This window comes from Agelaius phoeniceus, chromosome 9 (assembly GCF_051311805.1).
Source record: "Agelaius phoeniceus isolate bAgePho1 chromosome 9, bAgePho1.hap1, whole genome shotgun sequence".
Lineage (NCBI taxonomy): Eukaryota > Metazoa > Chordata > Aves > Passeriformes > Icteridae > Agelaius > Agelaius phoeniceus.
In genome coordinates, this window is record NC_135273.1 from 7,397,879 (window position 1) to 7,412,696 (window position 14,818).

Here is a 14,818-nt window from a genome sequence, read left to right on the forward strand (position 1 = left end):
CTTTTTGGTAAGATTAACTACAATCAGCCACCTAAAACTTCCACCTCCAGTCAGTGAAATCGTTTCACTACGGAGTAAATTCTGCTGAATTTACTCAAATTCCACTGTTGTGTGAATTTGAGCCTAAGGAGCCAGATACAGCTGCAAACACTCAGGAAGAGGAAGGGCTATGGGGGAATGGACAACACAAGCCTGAAGCAGTTTTGTGCCTGGAAAAGTGTCCTGAATGATGCTCCCAGGGACAAGTCTGAAAGCCTTGAAGTGCAGTTATGGTTTCATGCTGCTACATCACTGTCAGAGGGCGAGGATAAGGAAGGTTACCCTTTGATCAATGCAATCCAACTTATTCTGCCTTCCAGGGTTTGCCCTGTGGCAAGGCACCAGATATTCTATGTCCCACTTATAGTCAGATGCACTCAAAAGAAGCTGAGGACACTGAGGACTTGATAGAAGACACTTCAGATTGTGTATCACTGGATCGTGAATTATAAGTAATAAATATATATATATATAAATAGTACAAATGAAGATAGATAGCTACACTGTCATTCTAAACTTTCCTTCATCATTTCATGTTGAGTCACTCTCAACCCTAAATATAGTTTGCCATTGTCATTTTCTTTTTAATTTTTCCCTTACACCCTAGCATGTTTTGAGCGCTCAAGACAACCTTCTTGAAATGAAAGACTTAAAGTGACAAGAGTATTTTTCAGCTACAGTTCAGATCCATACTTCCTGCTTAGGAATTTGGAGGATTCCCTTAGTACTAATGTTTTTCGGACCCAAACATTTTAGAAACAGTAGGTTTATCAAGAGGGGATTCTTTTAGAAGTGATTCACATACAGGTATTAGTTTAAAATGTCCCTCTTTTGGATGGATTATTTTGTCTGTCCTTTTCCAATATTAACAAGCTATCAGTAATTTTCGAGCTCATTTTCTCCAGTATGAAAAATATATGCAGTTTAGTGTGTGACTCACTTGCCAGGTCCAATAACATTCAGAGAAGCCTAATTTCATCTCATGTTATATTTTACTTATTTTCATGTTTTAAATAGGTTTAATTGATCCTTGGATTTTTACTTATTTTTTATTTTTAAATAATTCTTTTCAACAGACCGGTTTATTTTATGAACCTGCTAATTTTGTATTCCTTCTCATTGTTCCTGCAGCACTATATTTACTGTATTTTTAAGAAAGAGCAGAAGACAAATCAACTTCCAACTTTTTTGTTGTTGTTGTTATTATTATTATTATTATTATTATTATTATTATTATTATTATTATTATTATTATTATTTTTAACCTAAGGAATTGCAGATGTGATATGAGAGGAACCCACCCATCTAGTGCTAGTATAAGTAGTGCATCCTGCAGAAATTTTTTAAGTAGCTCTGGACTCAGGCATGATTCACCAGGCTGTACAAGTTCTGACAGCCTTGCTGGGATCCAAATCATTCCCTAAGCAGCATTTGGTAGTTTCCACACTGTTCCCCATTTCATGTCCCACAAAGACTTAGTCATGTGGATGCACCATTTAGCTGGTGCTGTGTGCGGGCACAGTGCCATTCTGAGATGCCAAAGGATGGTGCAGAGAGAAGCAGAACACAGCCCTGGGCTTGCACAGGCACCACTGACCTGCATCTACAGGACAGGAGCTGACATGTGGGTCTCTCTGGAATATATTCCCTATATCTCTCAGTTCCAAAATTATGAAGCAGAACTATGCAAGGCATACAAACAAGAGAAGCTGAGAATTTATCACAGTAAGAGATTTGTCACAACCAGCATTAACCCTTCTCTCATAGTCATGACCTAGTTAACACAAAGCCAGGGCTCTCAGCTACCTGTGGGTGCTCTGAGTTAAGATCTTTGCTGAGTTCAGACCAGTTCCTTCAAAAGGATTTCACTGACAGAGCAGTTCATCCACACACAGAAAGGATGTGGGCAATAATTGAGTTCACTGTTGCAAACTCATGGAACTGCAGGGACTGAAGTATCCCTTTAAGAGGCACAGTACCCCTAAAGTATTCCTTTAAGATGTATATCCTCATTTTGCTATTCAGTTTTATTAACAGAAAGATCTGAACTTTAAACCTTATTTCTATTCGTTTGTACTTGCAACAGTAATTGAATACATAGAGCACAAGAGGAGTTCATTCCCCATCCTTCACCTTAAAAATGTTTTATACTTACTAATAATATTAGTTCATTTGTGCCCATAAGCTCTAAATCCTTCTACAATAGTTGTGCAATATTGATTGAAAGGGGTTAGATCAAATTATTCCAGAAATTGAGCAGCTCCAAACTTTTAAGAGCTACTTTCAAGTAAGAACCGTCCCTATCATGCTTTTAAACTGCTAACAACAGAAAGCCCTGACATTCTTCTGTCAACATTTTCCTGAACCACAAATTGCTCATGCATTAGAAATTCACTTGAAATGGCATAAAAAGGCTGTGAAGTAAATGTATTCCTGAAGCCTGGGTCTGCAAGCCAGTGTAATTTCAGAAAACACCATACAGGCTGTAAAGACAGCAGATGCAAGGACTGAATTTAACTACATATGATAACTCAATTTATTTTCTCTGTAGTCTAGTAACTCAATAAGTCTTTAGCAGCTTTGTAAATAAACAGATGGATGCCATCAAACACCAAAGAATGATAAATCTGATTGGTCTCTGTATAATTTTGGACAGCTTTATCCCAAAAATAGGCAGTGGAAGCATCTTACTCCAAGAGTGTGATAAAACAAACATGGGAAGGTAGATTATGGGCAATTGCTCTGTCCCAATAATGAATGAAACTTTCCATGATGCCAGGACTAAGAATCAGGACAGATCTCAATGTAATTATTTTCAGTTGAAGATTGATTTCTATTGATTAAAGAAAAAAAAATCTGCTTTTCCAGGGATTCAATGTTAGAGTAAGGAGAAATAGGTGATGGGACCCCTGCTGAAAGATTTAATTCATATACAACTTTAACTTTGAAAGGTTTATGGTTCTAATTTAGCTGTAAGCCATCTGCTCCACATAGTATGTGTTGACAATACAAAACCAAACCACCAATTTCACATAGGAAGGACACTTATCATCCAGTGCACCACTTGTACAGGGATTTGTTCACTTTCCCTAATTTTGCACCTCTAAGTAGACATCTGTTGAATTCTCAAAGTTTAAGAGCACAGAATTGAAAAGGGGGCTCTGTTAGGTTGAGGTGTACATTCACATGGGCCCTCCTGCTGCCCATTTTCCCCATAAGAAACCCTGTGGTTTTGTGCCAGGAGAAGGAGAACAGGATGCTGCTTTACAGCATTATCTGAGCATCAATGTTTCCATTTGTGTAAAATATTAAAATATTTTTTCCCGTGAGATTTCCAGTAAAAGCTACATAAGTCTTGTACAACCTCTCGCAGCAAAATTCTGAAGTGAGAACTTCCCATGTTTGTTAGTTGCCTTTATAATTTTTTTTTTCTTTTCCTTTCCTTTGTCAACATCTGTATCATTCATATCAAAAGCAGAAAAGCATGCTATGATTTCTTTCAACCAGGGAAAGCTTAGCCTTCCAAAGGGCCTAAGGCTCTGCCTGGGAGACAATCAAATTTGAAGACCTAAGTTTATGGCTTTTTAAATTCAGAAAGCCTATGAAAATGGCTAAAAAGCATCAAGTAACAAAGTAGGCTGTCGTTTGCAGGCAAAGACATGAAAGAGCCAAATAAGAATTGTCAAAAGTCAAGATGAGTTACACCTGGCAGAGGTTTAGTGAAACAAACATCCAAGGACTTTCACTGCATATAACTGAGAGACCAACACAGGACAGAGTCATTACATAGAAAGAATGAAGAGAGATCAGGTATTTTCTAGATATTGTCCCAGGAGTGAATTTGGAGGTTTTCAAGGAGGGAGATAATGTTAATCAAAGAGGGTACCATCAATACGGATAATGGAATGAGGATATGGAAATAGACAAAACAGAAGTTTTATGAAATGACATTAGGGTAATCAGAACACTAATTCTGTAAGAATACCAGAAAACAAAGGCTGATAACAGGGAAATTTAATAATCTGTCATGTCAGATGCATACAAATTGAGAACAGTAACTGCTGTTTCTTTCAAACTAAATATTGTCTAGATTCAAGGAAAAATATATTCAGTTATTTACCGATCTATTAATCAGACTCTATGAGGTACTTTGCCAGAAGAAATAATTAAAGGCAGGTAAATGGAAATCAAGTCAAAATGCAACAACATTTCATCAAAGATTGTGCCAGAATCCCCTGATAGTTTTCTAGAATAAGTTAGATGATTTTCTTTGAAAGAGTATGCAGAATATTTTCTAGATTTCTGAGATCTTATAATGTGAAAATTTGTCAAGAGATAAATTATCAAAAAAGAAGGTTATGATAAAGGAGTTATGGAGAGTGAATAATGGCATGAAGGAGAGAAAAAATAGTTTTGAAGAGAAAGAAGGCTGATGAAGGTGTAACATGGAAACAAGAGTCATACTTTTTACTGTTAATTTTTGTGTTCATTAAAGAGCTAGGCATTAATGTAATTAAATTCAATCATGGCAAACATCACTATGTACCATCAATACAGAGAAGGCTTAGAATATAATCCAGAAACAGATGCATGACCCCAAGAACTTGAGGAATATACATGTACTCAGATTGAACAAGAAAATTCAAAGCCATGTATTTTGGAAAAAAAAAAGAAACTTATACTCTAAGAGTTTACAGTTCAAGGAAGAAAGTAAGTTGGCTGCAGAAATATCAAGTTGGAAAGGGGGAAAAATGTTTTTAAAAAGTAAATGTTAAAAGGAATAGAGTAACAAAATGTTAATGCCACAGGGCAATGCCAGATGGGCCTTCACATGGCTCTTTGAGTACAAACCTGGTCATGCAAGGTAAAAAGAGATGAGCTGAGGCTAAAACTGGGACAAAGCACTACAAAGGTGTTCAGAAGACTGAAGAGCAGGTTCAGAGCAGACCTCATTTACCTTGGCAAAATGAAGGTGGAGAAAATATCTGATTGCTGTGTTAAAGCACTGTGGGTGATGGATGAAAATAGCAGAGCCCCAAGTACTGCAGCTGATGGTGAGCAGGCAGGTATGGCTGAGGATGGTGCTTCTTTCCAGGTTAGAGCCTTTGATCAGAAGGTTTGGATCCTAGTGCATCTGTTTGTGGCCAGAAGCTTTGCATCATGAGCATTCATCATTGCTTCTGCATTCCCATGACAACAGGAGAGAGGAAACCACTAAATTGTCACCTGGATGCAACCTGACGACAGCTCAGACAACCTCCCCACACAGGGGAAGAGATGGACATGGCTGCACTTACACTTCACAGTGTTCAGAATTTTACAGCCTCTTCAGACATCCTTTGAGTTCCCCTTATCTGACTAAAACTGCAAAAACCCCAAAAGAAAAAAAGTATTTCTAATACTCTGAAGAAACAGTGACAGTTTTGGATTGAAAAATGAATAACTGGTTGTCAAAGAAATGTTCACAGTACTTAACAGTTTTTATTAATATGTCTCATTTTATTGAGTCCCTCTAGGGCAGCAAATCCAGTGATAAAGTTGTAAAACAACCATCTCCACCTCCTCTATTCTCCTGCTCTTTCTCTTTTTTTTCTTATCTTTTTACCTTTTTCAGCTGATGGCTCCACAGCATGCAGGTTTTACTGTCCAATCAATAAGTTACTTTTGCCAAGATGTGTGGAAGACACATTGCTAGCATTATACTGCATGTTCTTCATATTAAAATGTTTATGTCCTTTCCAAGTATATTCTTCAGAATTTAAAGGAATCAAATTTGTATGGCTAGAATGATGTAAAAGCTAATTCATTACAGAACCACCTAAAATTCTGTAAAAGAGCAGACAAAATCAATACCTCATTCTTCATCACTTACAAAGCCTTCTGTGCTAGGAACCTCTGTAGTTTTCAAGTAAACTTTATCCTGCACGTTGCAGAAGTAACTGCTCTGGCTTTGGGCTGGAGTAGGGGTGGTGGTGGCTAGCAGGTCTTATGATCTCCTTTGTTTTTGCTATTGCCATCAATATTTTTTAAGTAATCATTGGCACCATCTGCCACTTACCACTGTGTTCTTTTTACAGTGTCAATACTATAAACACAGTCTGCTCCCTCATTTGATGCAGTGCAGAAGGATGGAATTAGGCAGAAAATAGTCACTCCAAAAATAGGCCTTACTGCTCAAAAGGAAGCAACTCCTTCAGTAAAATGATCTTGGGAAGAGATGATTTTAGTTTACATCAAGTCTTAGAGCTATTTCCTTAAGCATCTCCAGCTAACTGAAAAGAACCCCAGATTTTACAGTCTCTCATTGCCAGTAAGTTGAAGATACTGCTTAATATACTAATTAGGAGTTTAGTTTGAGTTCTAGTCATTAAAACTCTTACAAAGACTATTTTGATTTTCTCCCACAATGTTAATGTTTTCTATTTTGTTTTCTTTTGAGCATTTAACTGGCATCATGTTCGTAACTAATATGGAATATCCCTCAACAAATTACCAAAACTACATTTCTATACAAAATGCTCTAGGTGTGCCTTAGATTAAAGAGAAAGATTAAATCCAGTCTTCACACAATCTAAAGAGTAAAAGGAAACTCAAATATTTCTGTTCCCCACTGAGTCTTTTATAATATTTCAGCTTATCTTTAGAGCTTCTGATCAAATGAACATGACTGTGCAACTTTGCATAATAAATAAAATGTCTGACTCACCCCTGTATTTTAACACAGGTTCTAGACATCTGCACCATTTTTGTGTAATATATAGTTTCACTTATTTCCAGTTGTATGTTGGGACTTCAGAGGAAATAAGAGAACTGAGATGTTTTTGTTTTGATATTTCATTATTTGAAAAATCTTGCTATTCATGATGGATGGAGGTGTCTCTTCTAGAGGTGTTGTAGTTACTTTTGCTCATGTTTTTATAATCTTTTCTCTGTTTACATGCCATTTTACCCTATCTGAACAGTACTTTTAGATTACAAATATAAAATGTACTTTGGTGAATCAATGTCCATAAAACAGCAAACAATGAAAGCAAGCCAAGTTCTGTCTCCAAAATTACAAAGGAGAGACAACATTCAATCTAGAGATGTGGATTGCTATGGAGCAAACAACAGCATGATGCACAGAAATAAGTTTGCTTAAATAAAAAGTAGGACCTTACTTTGTAGGGCCTAATAGGCCATCTGGGAAAAAACAGAATGCAGAAGTATGTTTATTCTGATCTAGACATCTATCACTTTTCAGAGTCCATTTTTCCTTTTGCAATACCAATTTTAGGTTTCTTTTTCAGATGTTTAGGAATCTAAATAATCAGTTGTGAATATCTTCCCGTTTCTATGTCTACCCTCACTTTTCTTCTCCCCCCTTTCAATATTTACAGTTTTTCTTCAATAAAGCAGAGATTCAACCCTCCTCTGTGTGTCTTAATGACAGTGTATTTTCTGCTACAACTTTTACTTATATTTTTCTACAGAAAAATCTATACTCATCCTTGTAGCACTACTGACTTTATTGGGTTATTTTGCAAGTATGAAAGGACTGTGCAAAGGAATGAGTTTTTAGGAGGTAGAAATTCATGAGACTTACATGCCCCAGTGTATGTCTGCAACCAGTTCTGCATACTGAGATAGGTACACATATGAAGCCATTCTACAAATGAAAAGCCATAAGCTACGGTTTTATTTCCAAGGGTCAGAAAAATTGAGCAATATAATTAAATATAATACTCTATAAAAACTATTAGTTAATTCATATTTATGTTAATGTGCCTCTTATGATATGCATTAGTTTTTTTGTATTTTAATCAGAGAAAATTATAAATACAATCAGGAAAGCCTTGTTACTGTTTTCAACCAGAGCTAATTGTCTTGTAGAACACTTAATGAGCCATTATTCATTATGATGGTGAGGACAGGGAAGGCAGATGGCATGGTAGTTTTATTGATTCTGTGATCCTACTGTAGCTTGCTGATTAAGTAGGATTGAACACCACAGTTAGTGTGTGTGGCCAGAATTACACAAAATTCTGTTTTGAGTCAAGGATATCAGACAGGAACTTTCAGACATCACTGTTTGGAGGCCTGCCATCCTAATTTGTATTGTAACAACGGAATATTGCACACAGTCTTCCATTTCAGCTTCCATTCAATTTCCAAGTGTTATTTTATGGCTTAAGTTAGATTCACCTCATCCTGTCACAGCCATGGAGGTGTTAAAAGATCTACTAAGGAAGAGACCATTCAGCTCACTGCCTCAATAGGGAATTTCCTCTACTGGGTGTTCTATCACTTTTACCCTCTTGGTAGACAGGCAAGTGCTGCTGTGTGAAAGTCAAATAACCTGTAAATAAGTCAGAAATTACACCCCTTGATTCTGAATTATTTTGAAATGGTTTAATATTCTCATTTCTCTTCGTGCTTTACAGCACAAAGTGGCCTTATCCCAGAATGATGCAAGCATTGTTTTATAAACTTATTGTACAATAACTCAATACCTCAAAGCATGAGATTTAGTTGGTTTTAGTAGTAATGATGACATGGTCACAGTTCTTTTAACAGAATTTATCACATTACCAAGCTATTCTTTCTGTATTGCCCAATATATCACCGGAGCTGTATGAAGACCTTGAAGGAATTATTTTTGGGCCTTCCACTGGTGATAATTCATAGGCACTTTTTTCTGCATTAAGGTGTATATTATCCTCTTTTTTTCTGGTCTAACTTGTTTTGTTCAATCCTCTTTACAATGTATAATTTAGTTCTTTCTAGAGAACTAAAGCAGCTGCTCTCATTATTAGATCTGCTTTGATATTAAGAAGAGTTTAAGCTATTTAAATCATGGGGTCAGACACTACAGCAATAAAAGATGATCTCAAGCTTCCAGTGCATCATAAAACTTGCAAGTCACATATGAACTACACTGATGCATTTGTACTGATAGACATGTGAACCCTACAGACAATTGCTATTTTTTGGACCCTCTAATTTTGTTTTCATTACACAGGTACAATGCAGTGAATGAGATAACTGAAGAATGAAGAAAGCACACGCTCTATCAGTCAATCCAAACTGAGAAATTTAACTTAATGTTTTGCATTGATCATTCTAATTTATACTTTGTCTCTAATTTCTTTCACTTAAAAACAATTACTTCAGTTATCTCAGAGAAGTATAATTGAATTGTTAGCTTGCACCCAAAAGAAAATGTAAGGTCTGCTATGAAACACCTAACCTACCATGATGACAATGTTCTGTGACTTTCCAGATCTTCAGGATATTTAATTCTAAAAATAGGTGGGTCATTGAAAATATCTCTTTTTAGGACACGAATCACAATGACTAGTGTTTATTTTCTTTTGCAATAAATTCATTTTTATCAATATTTTGACTGAGTCTACATGATCAATCTGTATAAAATCTATTTTAAATAACAGATTAATTTTAAGTTGTTTAACTGTTTAACTTACAGAACTAGGCCTGAGTGCTAAACAATGTTATTGAAAGTCTGTAAAGTTGTGAGTATTTTCTGCAGGAAGCAGAGAACACACAGACCTGCACTGGGACATATGGTCTCTCCTAGAGAAGGTTTTTGCCATGCATAGCCTTTGGCCAAAGCCCACCATCTGTAGCTTCAACTTTCTCTCCAGCTGCTGGTAAAGGTGAAGTATAGAACATATGCTGCACAAAGAGTAACCTTTACATTAGGGTTTAGTTTATTCTTTGGTTTGTTGGGTTGGTTTTTTTGTTTTGTTTTTGTCTTTTCTTTTTTTTTTTGAACATTCAGAGACATTTTTCAACAAAATATTTGTTAATGTAAAACTCAGAAAAGAAAACTCAAAATCAGAGCTTAAAAAGTTATGTATACACCTAAGAGCTCCAGTGGGGCATAGATTAGTTATTTATGTAAAGAATTTTCTTCCTCAGTTTTGGAGAAAATGCAGGACAATAAAAATACAGGCATTCCCTTCTTATGTTTGGGATGTATGCACAGAAGGAACAAATGTCACATTCTCCCAATGTGAACTGGGAATGAGCATCCTTGAGGTATGATTTAAACAAAGGTGCTTGACCCACTGTCATTTCTACCCTAGAACGATCCCAACGAGCTGGAAAATGGCTGTGTGCGAGTAATAGAGGATTCTAATATTACTTGGCAAGACATAATTACTGAACACACGACTTCCACCTCCATATCATTGGTTTTGTCTAACTTAGGTCATAAGGGAAGCCAACTGCATAGAGAACGTGTGTGTTGCCCAAAGTTTCCACATCATTTCCAAAAACTTGGCAGTGTTCACAGCATCTGCTCCCAGGCAGCCCAGGGTGCTTCAGGACAGCAATGGAGTGAGCAGAACTACAGCCATGCCAACAAACTCGCATAATAGCTCCTGCCCAGCCCAGGCATGGCTACAGAGAGCAATCCATGAGCACCAAAACTCACCATACACAAGAAAAAATGTACATAGCCACGTAATCTGATACACTCTACTGGCTGAACACCTCAAGCATTTCTATTTGCTTTTGACCCCAAACAAAGTGAAAGTTGTTGGACTAAATAATTTACGTATTTTGAAACACTAAGTGGCTGACAGGTACCATAATAGCACATGGAAGAACAGCATTCCAAATATATGCCTACACAGCTAGTGGAGGGTAAAGCAATGAGAAGACAGAACATAACAGGAGGATAAAACATGTTTAAAAAGAGGTGCATTCTTTCACAGGTTGAGAAACGTGCAGAGTGACACAACTGGTGCGTTGTTGAACCCAGGTCCTGTTTCTAAACACCCATACCTTCCATGATTTACACACAGCAAAGATCAGCAATTACTTTTCAAAGAGTTCTTTATATGGTAAATAGAAGCTGATTATAAAAACCTAAACGAATACATTTTTACTGTCAAGATGCACATCATAGGTAAATTTGAAAACAACAAAAATAGTCCCTCCAAAAACATTTTAAGCTTCAATTTCAACAATTACTTTTAATTTCCTTTCATAATGTTTTTTCTTGTTGCAAGACTATAAACACCTTCATTTCTTTTTCATTTCCTTGAAACATGAGCAGGGAATAAGCTAAACATCCTTACTCTCTCATTGCTCTCTTCAGAGCACTTACATTTATATATTTCTTCCAGGAAATGGATTTGACAAAGCATCAGTAACACTTTTATTTTCATAGCACTTCCAAAAATGATATTCCAAGCCATAAACAGCATTTTAAGAACTAAGTCCTCATCTCAGAACTCAGAGGGAAAAAATTTAACACCCCTCACCCTCAAAAAATGAACTAAAACTCCCAAATAAATAACAGATAGTGATCAGGCCAAAGGAAGAACACCCAGCTGAGCTTATTTCCAACATAAGTCAACTGAGTTTGCCCTCATCATTACTCAATACTTTTTAATCTCTTAAATGGATTTTTGAAGGTTAAAAGGATATCTTTTCTGGCTCTTAATGATAAAAGTTAGCCTGAAAGCATATTTTCTGGTTTATTCCTGCATTTCGGGCACATACCATGCAGTCTACTATTTCTTACAAAGGTGTTCATCTTGGCTGCAGCTGCAGTGAAGTCTGAATGAGTAAACTGCTCACATGTGCAGTGTCACATTACTGGCCACACTTTCTTGTCATGGCTCTTTTGTGTCACATCACTGTAGGCAGTTATTCAAAGAATTTTAAAGGTGCAGGTAGGTATCTCCTGTTTGGGAAGTATTTTATGAGAATGTTTTTGTACAATAATCTAGCAGTGAAGGTAGGTCACCACAAGAAGTGCTTCCAGATAATGCAAGTGCTACTTTAAAATGAGCTGGGATCACTTCCTAAGTGAACACCTCCCTATAGAAGCATTCACTCACACAATTCCAGTTTTTATCTGACAGGCATTCTGGGAAATAGTAGTATTTTAATTGAGTCCCAGCCAGCAAAGTGTTGGGATTTATGGTGTAAACTAGACTGCACTAAATTTTAGCCTGAAGTGAAAATACTCACTGGTATTCCCTGTACAGCCTCATTTACAGCAGCTTGAACTGAAACCATGGAAGTGGCTGCATATGAATTTTTTTTCCCTGAGAGACAATGTTGAAGCATATTGACATGCACAAGTACTGCTTCAGGAAGTCCTAATGAAATGTGGCTGGCTTAATCACTGGGCTTTTTATTTGGACACGACACCAAATTCCCATGAAAAATGAAGTTGGGGCTAAACTTAACATCGGCTTGACCAAGCAGCTCCTTGTGTCCATCTGCTGTGCCATTATTTTGGATCTGTGAGGGTGATTTTGCCCAGGCAGAGAGTGTAGGAGGAGACAGACACAACAGGCCCCCCAGCAGCCTTACCTGACTGCCCAGGTGGAGGAACCCCTGATGGTCCCCTGGGCAGGCACAAAAACACCGTCAGGACGGCGGCTCTGTTTCCTGAGCACGGCTCGATGGCAATCGGCTTAGGAGCACCCTGGAGAAGGAAAACACCCAGGTTAACCTTTGAGATCTCCATTCCATTTTCACTCATGCACCTTTAGGGTTTTTTAATGAACAGTGTAACAGTGGGAAGATATTTTTTCCGTTGCATTCCCACAGATTGTCTGAACCATGTTAATTGACTTAAAAATGGGTTCTGACAGCCCACGCTGCAGATCTAACCAAACAAAAAATAAAGCATCAGAAGGACAGCAAAATTTTACTGAATTTTATAGTCTGCTAAATGTAGTGATATCAAATTAAAGCTTAGGAAACAGCAAAACCTTTTGATATATACATCGGTATCTGAGAGTAGCCCACTTCCCCATCTCTATTAAGAAGTATCCATGTGAAAGAATTCTGCTTCAACAGCATCCATCACCTAGTCTGCCTAATGCCAAAACCATAAAATGAGTGCAAATATACACTATATACCAATAGCTAAAGGCACTCAATCCCTCTTGAGAGCCCCAGACCAGGAATTCTGCCTTCTCTTTGCCTGTCCTGCTAAGGAAATGATTTCTTCAAGGCAGAACCTTCCTGATTCTTTTTGCATATGCAAAAGATAGGTGCAGTGCAACTATATTTATATATGCTCAGAAACCATCTGAAAATGTTGCCTGTGTGACAATCACCCTGCTTTCTCTTCTGTAATCTATGACAGCAGTGGTGTTGATGGCAGGGGGTTTGTGCTGTTACCAAACTCTCATTAACTATATAGATAATTAAATTTGCAGCTAGCTTTCAACTAAATGGTTGCTAACTAATTGTTCTTGATTTACCAAGGACAGTAGGAGTTGGGAAAACAAAGCAAAGCCGTCCACAAAGGCATAGAATAGTAAGTTTTTAAGATGAAAATGTACAATGTATCCACATTTCCATGTTCCCAAGCTTTGTGTTCACTCAGAGATAGGCATTTCACTTCTGAGAGCTTAAACATTTAGTCAAGCACTAAAGATATTCCTAAAAACATTAGGTCAAAATCAGCATAATCATTTCTTTCTTTTTCTGTTTGCAAATTTTCTAAATGTCTGTCATGTTCCAAGGCAAAATATGAATTCAACATTTGGATTCAAAATTCAAAGCCAGAAAACTTTCTATTTACATAAAAAATGCAATGTATACATAAATGTCAACTGATTCCAGTATTCTAAGAAAAAAATGATAGTTTAGTCAAGTTAAATACACTGCAAAGTACTTGATATAAGGAAAACAAAGGCACTTCCATCATGTAAAGCAATAATAATTCTCTATTTTTCTACCTCCAAGTAACCAACATTTATTACTGCTCAGTGAAAAAAAAGGTAACTATACTTTTTTTTTTTTTTTTACTTCATGGTCATATTTAAAAGGCATTTCTGTAGATTCTTTTAAAGCTACACCATTAAAGAACTTAATTTAAAAATGCCATGTCATCGGGAATGACAACTTACATTCACCAAAACCTTTACCAAATGATAAAACAGAAAATGAAAACCCCAAAAGCTCCAGCTGGTGTTACTAATGCAAGCAATAGAGCCTTTAAGTCAACATTCCTGACTTGTCACAACAGCAAATCAAACAAATATTTGAAAACACAAAGGAAATGAAATCTTCATTGTAAAATGTAATTCAGAAAACTTTATGCAGACACACAACTGAGTAGAACAAATTCACTGCTATGACTTTTAATTTGGTGATTACTTTCTTATAAATCCACATGATGATATTTTCTTTTGCTGTATAATATGAACCCTTTGATCAACAGGCCCCATCCTTCTCTGTTTGAAGTTTATACTAATGCTCTTCAAAACACAATTGGAGGAAATGATTTCTGATAAATACTCTTTCAAAGGACTTCATCCAGAAATAAAATACAGTAAGAATTTTGTGCTTTTTTTTCTTTATAAAAAAATTAAGACTGCAGAAGCAAGATGTCTTATCTTAACTTCACATCATTCAGGTTCCCTAGCAAAATAACACAGTAGCATAGAGCAAATGATAATAATTTAGATAGCCTAAGGTTTGTCAGTTGTTTAAAGATAAATACATAACCATGAATCAAAGTTATTTCACAGGGACATAACATGTTCTCTGAAATGTGCCATTTATCATGCATTTTCCACGGGTTTTTTGGAGGAGATAAGGTACATGTTTGTTTGCCCAAAGCACTAAGCTACCATGATTTACTAGCTAGAATTATCTTTTTTTTCCCCCCTTGTACAGAAAGTGACTTATATTTTTTGTCAAAACCTCAAATGACAATCACAGATTAATAAAAGTTTATCAGTGGAAGACATAATAAACAAACACTTCTTTGATAAACTTTTACTCCTATCGTCCC

General features: G+C 36.5%; 1 protein-coding gene across 3 annotated transcripts in view; it reads right to left on the bottom strand.

Moving 5' to 3' along the window:
• Nucleotides 1-14,818, bottom strand: part of ATRNL1 (attractin like 1) — a 433,015-nt gene that overhangs the window by 39,171 nt on the left and 379,026 nt on the right. For all 3 annotated transcript variants that reach the window (XM_077182833.1, XM_077182835.1, XM_054637523.2), the window contains one exon: nucleotides 12,376-12,490. In XM_077182833.1, coding sequence (XP_077038948.1) covers nucleotides 12,376-12,490 — 115 coding nt within the window. The remainder of the gene's footprint in view (nucleotides 1-12,375; nucleotides 12,491-14,818) is intronic.